The sequence below is a fragment of the Myotis daubentonii genome, chromosome 8 (genome assembly GCF_963259705.1).
Source record: "Myotis daubentonii chromosome 8, mMyoDau2.1, whole genome shotgun sequence".
NCBI lineage: Eukaryota > Metazoa > Chordata > Mammalia > Chiroptera > Vespertilionidae > Myotis > Myotis daubentonii.
Genome location: NC_081847.1, coordinates 15,695,118 through 15,707,937, shown reverse-complemented (window position 1 = coordinate 15,707,937; position 12,820 = coordinate 15,695,118). Strand labels below are relative to the sequence as shown.

At 39.2% G+C, this 12,820-nt stretch overlaps 1 protein-coding gene across 1 annotated transcript; it reads right to left on the bottom strand.

The window, feature by feature from the left end:
* Window positions 1-250: 250 nt before the first annotated feature.
* LOC132239296 (small ribosomal subunit protein uS5-like) lies at window positions 251-1,181 on the bottom strand. The gene has a single exon (XM_059705402.1). It carries the CDS (start codon window positions 1,172-1,174, stop codon window positions 680-682), a length of 495 nt encoding a protein of 164 aa, XP_059561385.1. The 5' UTR covers window positions 1,175-1,181; the 3' UTR covers window positions 251-679.
* Between the last annotated feature and the right edge of the window lie 11,639 nt (window positions 1,182-12,820).

The following is a 12,820-nucleotide window of genomic DNA, read 5'->3' as shown; positions in this document are numbered from 1 at the left end:
CACCCGGGAGCAGGCCTAAGCCAGCAGGTCATTATCTCCCGAGGGGTCCCAGACTGTGAGAGGGCACAGGCCGTGCTGAGGGACCCCCCCGAGTGCACAAATTTTTGTGCACCAGGCCTCTAGTATGTAATAATTAATCCTATTAGCTGCATGGAAACATTTCTTTTATTTTGTCCACATATTTTTATATCATTTTTCATTTTGTTTAACCTACTTTTATTTTTGAGTCTAAAATGTGTCTCTCTCTCTCTTTTTTTTTTTGTTCAGGCTTAATTCACTTTATTTTTCTTGTATAAAATTATGTGGTGGCCACAGCTGGAGCCTGGGTCCTCTGCACAGAAACTCTGGTGTGGGTCTTTACAAGATGGTCAGTGAATTCCTGATAGGGAGACTTGTTGAACATGGTCACTTTCCAGAGATCTGGGGTGAGATAGCTGTAGGTCTTAGAGATGGCATCAAAGGTGGCCTTGGCGAAGTTGCCCAGGGTGGCAGTGCAGCCCCTGGCCGAAGTGTAGCAGTCGTCAATACCAACCATCATCAGCAACTTCTTAGGCACAGGGGCCGAGACAATGCCCATACCCCTGGGGGCAGGGATGAAGCACACCAGTACAGAGCCAAAGCGGCCAGTTACCTTGCAAGGTAAGGTGTGGGGCTTGCCAATCTTGTTTCCCCAGTAGCCTCACCACACGGGCACAATAGAGAGCTTGGCTAGGATGATGGCTCCACGGATGGCAGTGGCTACTTCCTTTGAGCACTTCACACCCAGGCCGACATGTCCATTGTAGTCCCCAATGGCGACAAATGCCTTGAACCAGGTCCTCTGGCCAGCATGTGTCGGCTTTTGCACAGGCTTGATCTTCAAGACTTTGTCCTTGAGGGATGCCCCCAAGAAAAAGTCAATGATCTCAGATTCCTTGATGGGCAAGGAAAATAGGTAGATTTCCTCTAGGGACTTGATTTTCATGTCCTTGACAAGGCGGCCCAGTTTGGGGATCCACTCCTTGTCCTCGGCCTTGCCTCCACAAGCTCCTCGGCCTTGGCCTTGGCCCCGACCCCGGCCGTGACCCCGGCCCCGGATGCCGCTGCCAAATCCTCCACGGAAGCCGCCGTGACCTCCTATTCTGGGGCCCCCGAGGCCTCTGGGCCCTTCCGCAGCACCGGCGTCATCCGCCATTTGGTGTTTCATCAGAAAAGAAGCTAAAACGTGTCTCTTGTAGAGAGCATGTAGTTGTATCATAAATTTTTAATCCAGTATGACAATCATTAACTTTTGATTGGACTATTTAATCCATTTACATTTAATTATATTATTAATATAGTTGGATTTGCATCTACAATTTTAGTGTTTGATGGCTTATGACATTTTTGTTCCTCTATTTTTACTTCACTGATTTATTTTTCAGTAAGTGAATATTCTCTAATGTACAATTTAGTTTCTCTAATGCTGTTTTTACTATAATTTTTAGTTTATTTTTAGTGAATACTCTAGGGCTTATTATATACATCTTAACTTATAAAAGTCAGCTTCAGATTTACATTTGCATAATTAGCTATATATAAGAACATTATTACTACCTAAATTCCATTTCATCTTCTTTGTGATGTTATGTGTATCTATTACTGTTGCAAACCCAACAATGCATTGCTATAGTTATTACATTATCATATGTAGTCTTAAGTGCAGTACAATTTTCCTCTCCCTCAACCCCTTTGTGCTATTATTGGCAAGTGAATCACACATATATTATGTTTCTACATGTGATAAGTCTAAAACTACATTATATGCATACCATTTTATAAAATTGCTTTTAAAATCACATGTGAAAAAAAATAAAATATTCATTTGTACTGTTTCACATAAAATTACCTTTACTGGTGCACTTTGTTTCCGTGTTTTGTTTTGTTTATTTGCTTGTGAATATAAATTAATGTCTGTGGTATCTTGCTTTCAGCCTTAAGGCCTTCCTTTAGCATGTTCTGTAAGGCACTTCTGAAAGCAACAGATTACATTAGTTTTTTTTTTTTAAATCAGGGAAAGTCTTTATTTCACCCTTATTTTTGGAATATAGCTTTACTGAATATAGGCTTCTCGGTTGACAGTGTTTTAGCACTTTAAATATATTATTCTATTGCCTTCTGTCTTCATTTCTTTCTGCCATAGAGGTAGCTGTTAATGTGATTTGGGTTCCAACGTAAGTGATGCTGTTTTCTCTTGCTCTATTTAAGGTTTTCTCTTTGCCTTTCATCATTTTTACTATGGTATACCTGTTTGTGGATCTCTGCAAATCCTAAAGGTGTACATTGCTGTTTTCCAGTAAATTTTGGAAGCTTTATTACATTAGTTTTATGGGAATATTTTCTGTTCAATGCTTCCCATTGAAAAGAATTTTTAGGGGTGAAATAGGCAGGTTTAGGAAATTTTTAGAAATTAAGGGGTCCATGGAAAAAATACAGGCTACAGAGTTGCAAAAGGGTACATTTCCATAAGACAAGGGAGCTGGGAGCAGCAGAAGTTACATTTCCCTAAGACAAGGGAGCTGGGAGAAGTTACATTTCCATAAGATAAGGGAGCTGGGAGTAGCAATCCAAGGAAGAAGAAAGCCCTGAGGGAATAGGAGAACAATGAGTGAGGAGGGCCTCACATGTCCCATCTTTGAGCTCAGGAGTTGCTATAGTGACCAAATCAAAGGGGAATAGTGACCAATCAGAGGGGTTATCAAGGCACAAAAAACTGCAGCCTTTATAAACCTTGGAAAAAGGAACTTGGTAGGACTCTTTCTCCCTCCCCACGTGGGAGTCTGTACTTGTTCTTCAATAAATTTCCACCTTTACTATACCATCTTCCATCCGTGGTTTCTTCAACTCCGACAGACAAGAGCCCGGGAACCATCCTGCCCAGAGGAACACCACACGTTTCCAGTCCGAAATCCCCGCATCACCATCAGGTGCACCGATGTTGACACACTAGGTGTCCCACAGTTCTCTCAGGCTCTGTTCATTTTTCTTTGCTCTCTTCTCACTCTGTTCTTCAGCTCTCACAATCTCTAACAATTTATCTTCAAGTTTGGTAGCTTTTTCTCTTGCCAGTTCAAATCTACTATGGAGAAACTCTAATGAATTTTAAAATTTCAGTTTTTATACTTTTAAGCTCCAAAAGTTCCATTTGGTTCTCTTTTAGAATATCTTCTCTATTGATATTCTTTCTGATGTGACCTTATCATCATACCTCTCTTTATTTCTTTTATCATGCTTTCTTTTAGTTCTTTCAACATATCTATAATAGCTATTATGAAGTTCTTTTTTTCTTAAATTTCACATATGGCCATTCTCACAGACAGTTTATGTTACCTGCCTTTATTTTTTCCCCCCTTTCTGGTATATGAATCATCCTTTCTTGTTTCTTTGCATGTCTCATAATTTTTTTTTGTTGAAAACTGGACCATTTCAATAAAATACAGTAGCCACTTTGGGCAGTAGTCTTCTCCTTACTCCAGGCTTCTTATTGTAATTTGCTTGTTTATCTTTCAGTGGTTAGCTGGATGATTTTAGTAAAGTCTATTTACCTCCTACAGTGTAAAGCTTTCGATGGTGCTTCTCAGGGGTGCACATAGTGGTATTAGTAGGTCAATCTTTCCATCTTTCCTTGATCACATTTAGCTGTTATATTTCTCTAATTCTGGCTGAGTTATCTATTATTTTCAATAATGCCTTTAGGCATAGGTTGCTTTGTAAACGAATTCAACCAAATGTAGCAACCAAATACTTTCTTATATCCTTGTGTGATATTTGCTCTGACCCCAGGAGGGCTCATCCCAGCTTTCTTCTTTCTTTCTAGCAAACCAACTGGCCTACACTCAATCCAACAATGCTATCTCAATTGCCTTTCACCACACCCTTCACTGTTCTTGAGAATGGCCCTAGGTCTGAACTTCATGCTCTGTTGCAAATGAAGTCATTTCCTTTGGGAAGAGATTAGGAGCTATCTCTTTTATAGCCTGCTTCTTTCCCCAGGCAAATTCTGAGCCAATGCTCTGGTACTGGCCATAGGAAAACTGAAAAAAAAAAAAAAAAAAAAATTCTCTCTGAGTCATACCCTCACTCCAGGAGGTGAGCTCTTGGCAAAGGAAGACAGCAGCTTGAGGTCTTCTTGCCTTTCCTCTCCTGGCGTGGAACTACCACTGCATGATCCAGAGCAAAGGTTATTGAGGTCCCTGTATTCCTAACATGCTGTGCCCAAGATACAACCTTTATTCCACAAATGGTGGCTGGGCAGCAGCATGGAAAGTAAAATCCTGCTCCTTTGGGTAGAAAGCCCTCTGGCTGGGAGCTGGGGGGAGAGGGAGTCCTGTTAGGCTGCAGTCCTGCCCTGCTCACCTGAGAGGGGGCGGGGGAGATGATGTAGTCTTGATTCATCTACCACAGACTCTCACTGTTCTTGCTGAATTTTCATAGATTTTCTTTAATAGACATTTCATTTGCCTTTAAGACCATTTCTAAAAGCTTGAGATTGTTGTTTTGAAATAATTTTCACCAGTGTCCCTGGGAGCAGGTCATTAGAGATCCCCGCGCTGTCATTCCAGGAGTTCATTTCTATTTGTCTTCATTTCGGAAAGATAGTTTTGCTAAATATAGGATTTTTCGGTGACAAAATTTTCTCCAGCACTTTGCGTATGCTGTGCCACTGTATTCTGCCCTCCATTATTCCTGAGGAAAGTCACTTGTTAATTTTTTTGGCATTCCCTTGTATGTGAAGATATCTTTAATTTTTCTCCTATGCTTTTAACATTTTCTCTTTACCTTTGTCCTACAACTTATTATATATCTAAGTATGAGTATTTATGTTTATTGGATTTTTTTGAAGTTTTTGGTTATAGAGATTATCTTTTTTTATCATATGTGGAAAATTTTCATTCATTATTTTCTCAATTATTTTTTCTGTTCCTCTTCTGATACTCCCATTACCTGTATATTGGTTTTCTTAATACTTCCCCACAGCTCTTTGAGGATTTGTTCATTTCTCTTTATGCTTTTCTCTTTCTTTTATTCAGATTTTATAGTTTCTAATGATCTATTCTCAAGTTTGGTTATTTTTTTTTCTCCTTTTGGAAGCTCAAATCTACACTTGAGCAGCCTCTAGTGAATTTTTTATATCAAATACTATAATTTCAATGTCAGAATTTCAATTTGTTTTTAAGATTTTATCTCTTTATTGATATTTTCCACTTGGTAAATCATTATTATCACATCTTCCCTTAATTTTTTAAACATGGTTTTCTTTCATTCTTTGAACTTATTGATAATAGCTGATCTATAACTTGTGTCTGCTGTGTCCACTGGGTCCCCATCAAAGGCAATTTCTGTTGCCCACTGTTTTTCCTGTATGAGTCACACTATCATATTTATTTGCATGTCTATGTTTTCCTAAAAACTAGATATCTAAAATAATATATTGTATCAACTCTGGATTCTTATGTGTCCCCTTTCCTTCCCAAAGGCTTATTGATATTGCGGGTTTTTTTCATAGTTTATGTGGTTTACCAAAGACTTTAAATGGCCGTGATTTATAATTTTCACAGGTTAAATAGTTGTTTTACTCAGAAGAGAATCTGCAGAACTCCTCATATAGTCATTCCAGAAGTCCCAAGTACTGGGTTAATTTTGTGCAGTTTATGTACAAGACCTGCAACCATTTTCCAAAGAAGTCCTTGTTCCTCTTAATGGGAAATTTTATTTAGAGATCACAGTTTGGTTGATAGTTTTGCTCTTAAGTACATCACTTTCAATACTTTTGAATTTATACAACTAGGAATTATTTTTTTCCAGGTAAAATACATCATGAGGTTACACTGAAGACCTTTATTCTCAATAACATAAACACAACTTGTTTCACTAAAAAAAAAGCCACAAAACAACCCACAGTCAAATGATGTGTTTTAAAGTAGGAATAGTTCTTATCAGTATTTATGCCACCAACTATATACAGTCATTTTTTTTTAGTCCTCAACTGAGGATATTTTTTCCATTGACTTTTAGAGTGAAAGGGAGGGAGGGAGGGAGGGAGGTAGGAAGAGGAAGAGGAGGAGGAGGGGGAGGAGAGAGAGAGAGAGAGAGAGAGAGAGAGAGAGAGAGAGAGAGAGAAACATCACCTTGAGAGAGACACATTGATTGTTTGCCTCCTGCACATACTCTGACCATCGAACACGAAAGCCAACACTCTAACCAATGAGAAACACTGGCCAGGGCTAGTCACATTTTATTTTTAAAGATCTTTTTATTTACTAGTATCCAAATGATATCAATATATTTGCATGGTTCAAAATCAAATCAAACCTACAAAACAAGGTATATTCAAAGTAATTTAATTTATATCATCGTCTCCTCTACTTTACACAGACCAACATATAACATTGGTAAAATTTATTTTTCTAGTGCTTTTTAAAAAAAATTCACATAAGCCTGTTACTTTCACTTCTTCATATCACCAGAATACAATGCACTTTTTCTTCTGTACCTTTTTTAAAAACAATATATCCTAGAAAATAATCTATAGTAATGTGTAGAAATATGCCTCATTTTTAATAGTTCATTTGCTGGTATTGATTTTTGCCTCTATATTCAAAAATGATTTTGAATATAACTTGTGTGTGTGTGTGTGTGTGTGTGTGTGTGTGTGTGTGTGTGTGTGGGGTACGGGGCCCCGGGGACCCCAGGAAGTGAGACATGGATGCTGGTGTCTGGGATCCTATTGCAGCAATAGCAGCTTCATATTGAACACTTTAATGTGTTGAACACTATACATATTTAAATCAAGAAAGAAGCTAAAAAGTTTAAAAAACACTGCTTCAGAGGGATGCAGTATCGCTAATATTGCCAAATATTTCTTTCCCCTTTAAAGGGAAAATTTAGTAATTAAAGGTTTGTTTTTAGTTTTGAAATTTTAACTTCCCTATGCCAATTATTTCAACAGTATTTTAATTTAGAAATTGGGATCAGTAAATCTTTCTTGCTATTGTTAACCATCACTAAGTTAAATTTTGACAGTTTCATGAGCTGTTCACTTAAGACATATTTTTGAAATTAAAAATTAGTTCAAGATTAAACACCCAAATTTATCTACATGGTGGGCACAAGGGAGTGTGAGTTAACAATTAGTATGCATCCATGCAAATTGTGCCCTGCACCTGGAAAATTTCCCCTAATTCTCTCCACCACCTCTAGTATAATATTATTTTTCCCTACTTTGCAGTATTTTTGTCTCTCCTGTTTCAATGAGTTTGCACCCTTTAGATGGTGGGTATTTCTTAAATTTACAGAAGTCCATAAATTTCAAATAACTCTGCTTGATTCATATAAATAAACTTAGAAAAGTAACCAAAATATCTTAATTATGCATTGAGAAGTTTCTCATGGTGTGGACATTTGTTGGCCTGTAATTCAACTAAAAATACAAGTATGAAACTCAATGCTTTGATTTTGCAAAGAAAAATGATTTTTAAAAAATTAGATGGATGTGACTAAGACTGTACCTTTAAAATAACAGAAGTAGGAATTGATATGAGCTATTTGACTAAATTTGCATGAGACCACTAATTATTGCAATGAAGGTCTAATAAAAAGCATTCCTTGCTGGCATGGCTCAGTGGTTGAGCATCAATCTATGAATCAGGAGGTCACAGTTCGATTCCCATTCAGGGCACATGTCGGGGTAAAGCTCAATCCCCTGTAGAGGGCATACAGGAGGCAGCCGATCAATGATTCTCTCTCATCATTGATGTTTCTCTCTCCCTCTCTCCCTCCCGCCCTTCCTCTCTGGAATCAATAAAAAATATATATATTTTTAAAAAGGATTCCATCAAGCACACCAAGCATGTTTCTGGCACTCTCGTTTGTTCTGTAATATTAGGCATATTTCATCCTTCCTTAAAAGTACTTTTATTTAATTCTACTTATTCTGGAAGTGAATTTTCTAGCACTCCACTCAGTTTTCTTTCCCTTTCTGTCCAGCTCATCCCTGAGTATACTGAAGTTCTTGAGTATTCTCCAAAGTGGGCCCTTTCAGCTGGGGAGTAGGTTATGCTGGGGGAGAGGGCTGTGCTGTCATCTGTCAACATTGGGCTCTCTGGCTCTGTCACTGATGAAGACAGAGAAATTAAGAAACGAAGCTCAAGTCATTTTCTCAAAAAGTCCCCTTAAGTATCTATCTCGCTGTGGTGTGCAGGAGAATGTATTCTTAAAGAAGTATGAAGAAGTTCCAGAAGGCTGAAGCTATTCCAAAGACAGGGTCCCAGCTGTGGGTCGGTTCTCCATGTCAGAGGCCCCACTTGCAGGCCCTGGCCCTGGGTCCTGTGGCTTAATGGCTTCTTAAGCATTTTTATTTTCTTTGAGTGACTCAATTTCATGTTTCTTTTTGAGTAGCCTTTATTTCCCATCCTGGGGTTGTTTCCATGGAAAGTAGGTGAGAGAGTCCCCTTTGCATTTGATTGCAGTTGATTTCCTTGTGAGATCTCTTCACTCATCTGCTAACACTGTCTATCCCCTTTGCTGGCTAAAGATGACAAACTCTGAAGTGTCTTAAGTCTTCAGCGTCTGCACAAGAGCGGGAAATGAGTGTTACTGGCCCCAGGAGGCGACGTACTTCCCTAAACTCTAAATTTTTCCCTAACTCTGGCTTTAGTTTTCAACAAACCTGAGCTGGTAGCCAAGAAAAATACTTCTAAGAACACCCCTTCAAAATGGAAAGAGACAAGAATCATAAATTTAAAAACAATTATAATAAAGCAGGAAGTCTAATCTCATGCCCTGGTCTCTCCCTGTCACTTGCACAGGACCCTTGTGAATGGGAGATGGCTGCTCATTTCCCCCAATACTCTACTTACATGAGTGCCGCCTTCCACCTCCACCTCCCAGTGTTCCTGGACACTGGGCATATTGCATGTTTCAGAGGAAAAAAACAAAAATAAAAACCTTGGCTTTGACTCGAGGCCTCTCACTCAAACTTGAGAGGAAAGTCTGTGTGTAAGTCTGGGTTCCCCAAAGGAGAGAAAATGAGAAGGCACTTCCTCTCCACTAACGTATCTAAAACGTTGCCGAGGGAAAGTTAAGCCGGTACAGATGCTAAGCACGTTAAGTCTAAACAAGCTCAGAAGCCATGTAGAATGCCAAATAAATGTTAGGGTTGTACTTCATCTAGGCCATTTGCAGTTCGTTCTATGAGCAGGCAACAAACTTGCTTGTAGAGATTAAGAGCTAAGCTCAGGCCCAGGGAGGCTGGCTGCCTTTCCCCATTATTTTGGTTCACAAAGGAAACATTCTAGAAAAGAAATGGGTGGAATTTCAAAGGAAAGCAGAACATTATACCTGGAAAAAAATACCCTACCTCACCGGGATTAAGGATTCTGAAGAGTTCTGTGTGCTGCTCCTGCAGACAGCATGGTGAGACCTGGCTGATGTGGCTCAGTTGGTTGGGCATCTTCCCATGAACCAAAAGGTCACTGGTTCAATTCCTGGTCAGGGCACAAGCCCAGGTTATGGGATGGATCCCTGGCAGGGAGTGTGCAGGAGGCAGCCTATCAATGTTTCCCTCTCACTTTGATGTTTCTCTTCCTCTCCTTTCCTCTCTCTCTAAAAATCAACAAACATTTCTAAAATCTAAAAAGACAGCATCATGAGGAGAGAAAGCCAATGAAGCAACAAATGAATACAAATAAATGATTACTATTTTAGTGAAACAAAATTTTTAAAATATAAACAAATGTATAAATAATAACAGAGGCACTTTTGGCTCCATCACCATAATAAATTAATTAGATATTAAAACCTTGGCCGCTATTAAATTGACAAAGCATCACAATACATCTTTTTTAATGCTTTGTTATACAACTGTACTGCATGTTCTATGATCATTCTGTAAGAGAAAAGGAGAAAAATAACTGAAACGTGCCATACGCATTTTGGAAAAGTATGTGAGCATCAGAACTGGAACAGAGATGCTGTCCAACAAACAAAGGTCCAGATTGTGAGAATGGTTATGGGTATATCTGTTTCCTTTAGGTGCTTTATATCATAAAGTATAATATAGAGGAGTACTAAGTTAAATTTAAAAAGTAAAATCTCACCATATGCCTACATTAAGACATATCAGATTATATAGATCCATTTCCTTAACAAGAAATAATCTCCTTTAATATTATTTTGCTGAATCTACAGGGAACAGATTGTCAATAGAAACCTTGATTTTTAGTTTTTATATTGATAAGGTAGAAATTCAGATTGTTTTCTCTTTTCCAAAAAATTTAAACTTGCACCTTATCAGAAGGAGAATGTTTCTCTTCTCCTCCTCCTCCCCTTCCTCCTCCTCCTCCTTCCCTTTCTCCTCCCCCTTCTCCCCCTCTTCTCCTCCTCCTCCTCTTCCTCCTCCTCCTCCTCCCTCTTCTCCTCCTCTCCTCTTTCTCCTCCTCCTCCTCCTCCTCCTCCTCCTCCTCCTCCTCCTCCTCTTCCTCTTCCTTCTTCTTCTTTTTCTTTTTCTCCTCCTCCTCCTCCTCCTCCTCCTCCTCCTCCTCCTTCTTCTTCTTCTTCTTCTTCTTCTTCTTCTTCTTCTTCTTCTTCTTCTTCTTCTTCTTCTTCTTCTTCTTCTTCTTCTTCTTCTTCTTCTTTCTTCTTTACATCCCCACAACCGTAAATGGTATCTGCTTCCCTTATAGCATTTCTATTCCTCTTAAGTCATGCTTTTCATCATAAAAAAAAAGGATGACCTTGGATTTCTGCCTTAATTGAATTTGTGCTTTTATGGTAGCTTGCATCATGTTCAAATATTGAAAGTTTAGATATTTGTTTGTGCCTGTTTTTTTAAAGTGGAACTTTCTCTGTTCAGTATTCACTACACTTGAGTGGATTTTTTTTTGAGAGAAAATCTGTATTGTATTTGTATAAAATTACAAAATATCAGTGGTCTAGATCTGATGTTATACTCAAATGTTTTCCCTAATTTTCTTTTTATTAGTCTTTGCATAATTTTAAGGCAATGCAGCCTTCCATTACAGGGACCACTGACAAACATAAACACCATCAGAACACCAGTGGGCACACATTTCCTGCCTTGCATGCCATTGCACTGTTCCTCAAAAACGCACCCACAACTTATAATTACAGAAGCCACAGGGACAGAGAAACAAATCCCAGGAGGAATCAATGATGGCTAAACCTACTGTCGGTTCTGTGAAAGGAAACCCATGTGGCAAAAATGAGAAAACAAAAGTACTCATGGTTGAATCTATTGGCCTCATTGCTAAGGTCCAAAATCTAACCATCTAAGGCCAGATTCAATAAAAATCTGTCTGGATTTTATGCCAAGCCATGCAGGCCTGGAAAAATCAATTTTCTGGAACTTGTAAAGTGTCCCACAGTCAAGGCAAAGTCAGCATTCCTTTTCATTCTTATTCTCAAAGCAGGCTTGTGAGGCACTCCAGAGGCCTGGGTCAACCACAGGTCTTGGCTAGTTTGAGCAGGTTCTAGTACAGGGGAAAAAAGAATGAAGCATGTGAATGTTGTTCATTGTCAAACTATATATTTCCATGTCTAGCATTATTAAGTGTCATTCATTCATTCATTCATTTTTCCACTTATTCATCAAACATTTTGGAGGCCCGACCCTGTGCCAAGTGCTGTGCTACAAACTGGAAAAGTAAAGATGGAAAACCATGGTCTCTGTTGTGAATAAGACCACAATTAAACAGACAATCAGAATACAGTGTCATAAAGATCCTTAAAGGAATGTGGAGGAGCCCATGACTGCATCAAAAAGAGGCACCTAATTAATTCCTGAAGAACAGGAAGTGTCTATCTGGGAGTGTCTCTCCAAGAAGGTGACAGAGGGACAATAGTGCAAAAATGTATGAGAGAGAGAGAGAGAGAGAGAGAGAGAGAGAGAGAGAGAGAGAGAGCCCCAAGGGTGTATCTTAACATTGCATTTTAGAAAGAGCCTGGAAGTATGTGGAAAATGAACTAGAACAAAGATGAACCCAGAGAAAAGAGGTGGCTTAGGTGGTTATTGCAGTAATCAAAGTGAGAACTGAGTTGAGGTAGATGAATTAAAATCTTTTATAGTGACAGTCCCATGGAACCTGGGTCTGAATGGTTGAGTGAAGAGAGGGGCGCATGTAAGACTATGTCCCTCTCATGTTGATTGGACAAGGGGCAGGGTCCCATACATCAGGGTAGGAAATACAGAGAAGAAAGGACAGGTGTGGAGGGCAAGATAATGAGTAGGAGGTGTGCTTGTGTTAAAAGGGTTGGTAGGAAGCTTGGAATATAATTCTGGGTGGGGGCCAGTGGTCTATGGCCAATGGTTATAATTTGGGGTGCAAATGAGGGGAAAAACAAGAGAGAAAACGGAGTTAAAAATATAAGGCTTAAGGACAAAGTCCTGCAGTGTACTAGGGTCAAGCTAAGATGGTGGAGAAATTCAGAAAGACACTAGAGAGCGGCCATAGAGAGAGGAAAGCCAGCAGAGATGAAGGTCCCCAAATGCAAGGAAGAAAAAGTTCCAAGAAAAATGGGGCCAGTGGTATATTTTGCAGAACAATCAAGAAAGATAAGGACTGTGTGACAGTCCTCAGAAGGGCTGGGCTTGAGGCTCGGTGATAAGCAGCCCTATGACACAAAAATCTTTGAAGGGCACATTCAGTTTCATAAGCATAAAGGAGAAAAGGTCAGAAAACAGTGCAAGGAGATATCCAGCTTGACAAGCAAGCTCAATGAATGAGGCTTCTAGAGTCTTTAGTTACTCTTGAGAAATAGGTTTGTGTGGGTATTGACCTTGTAA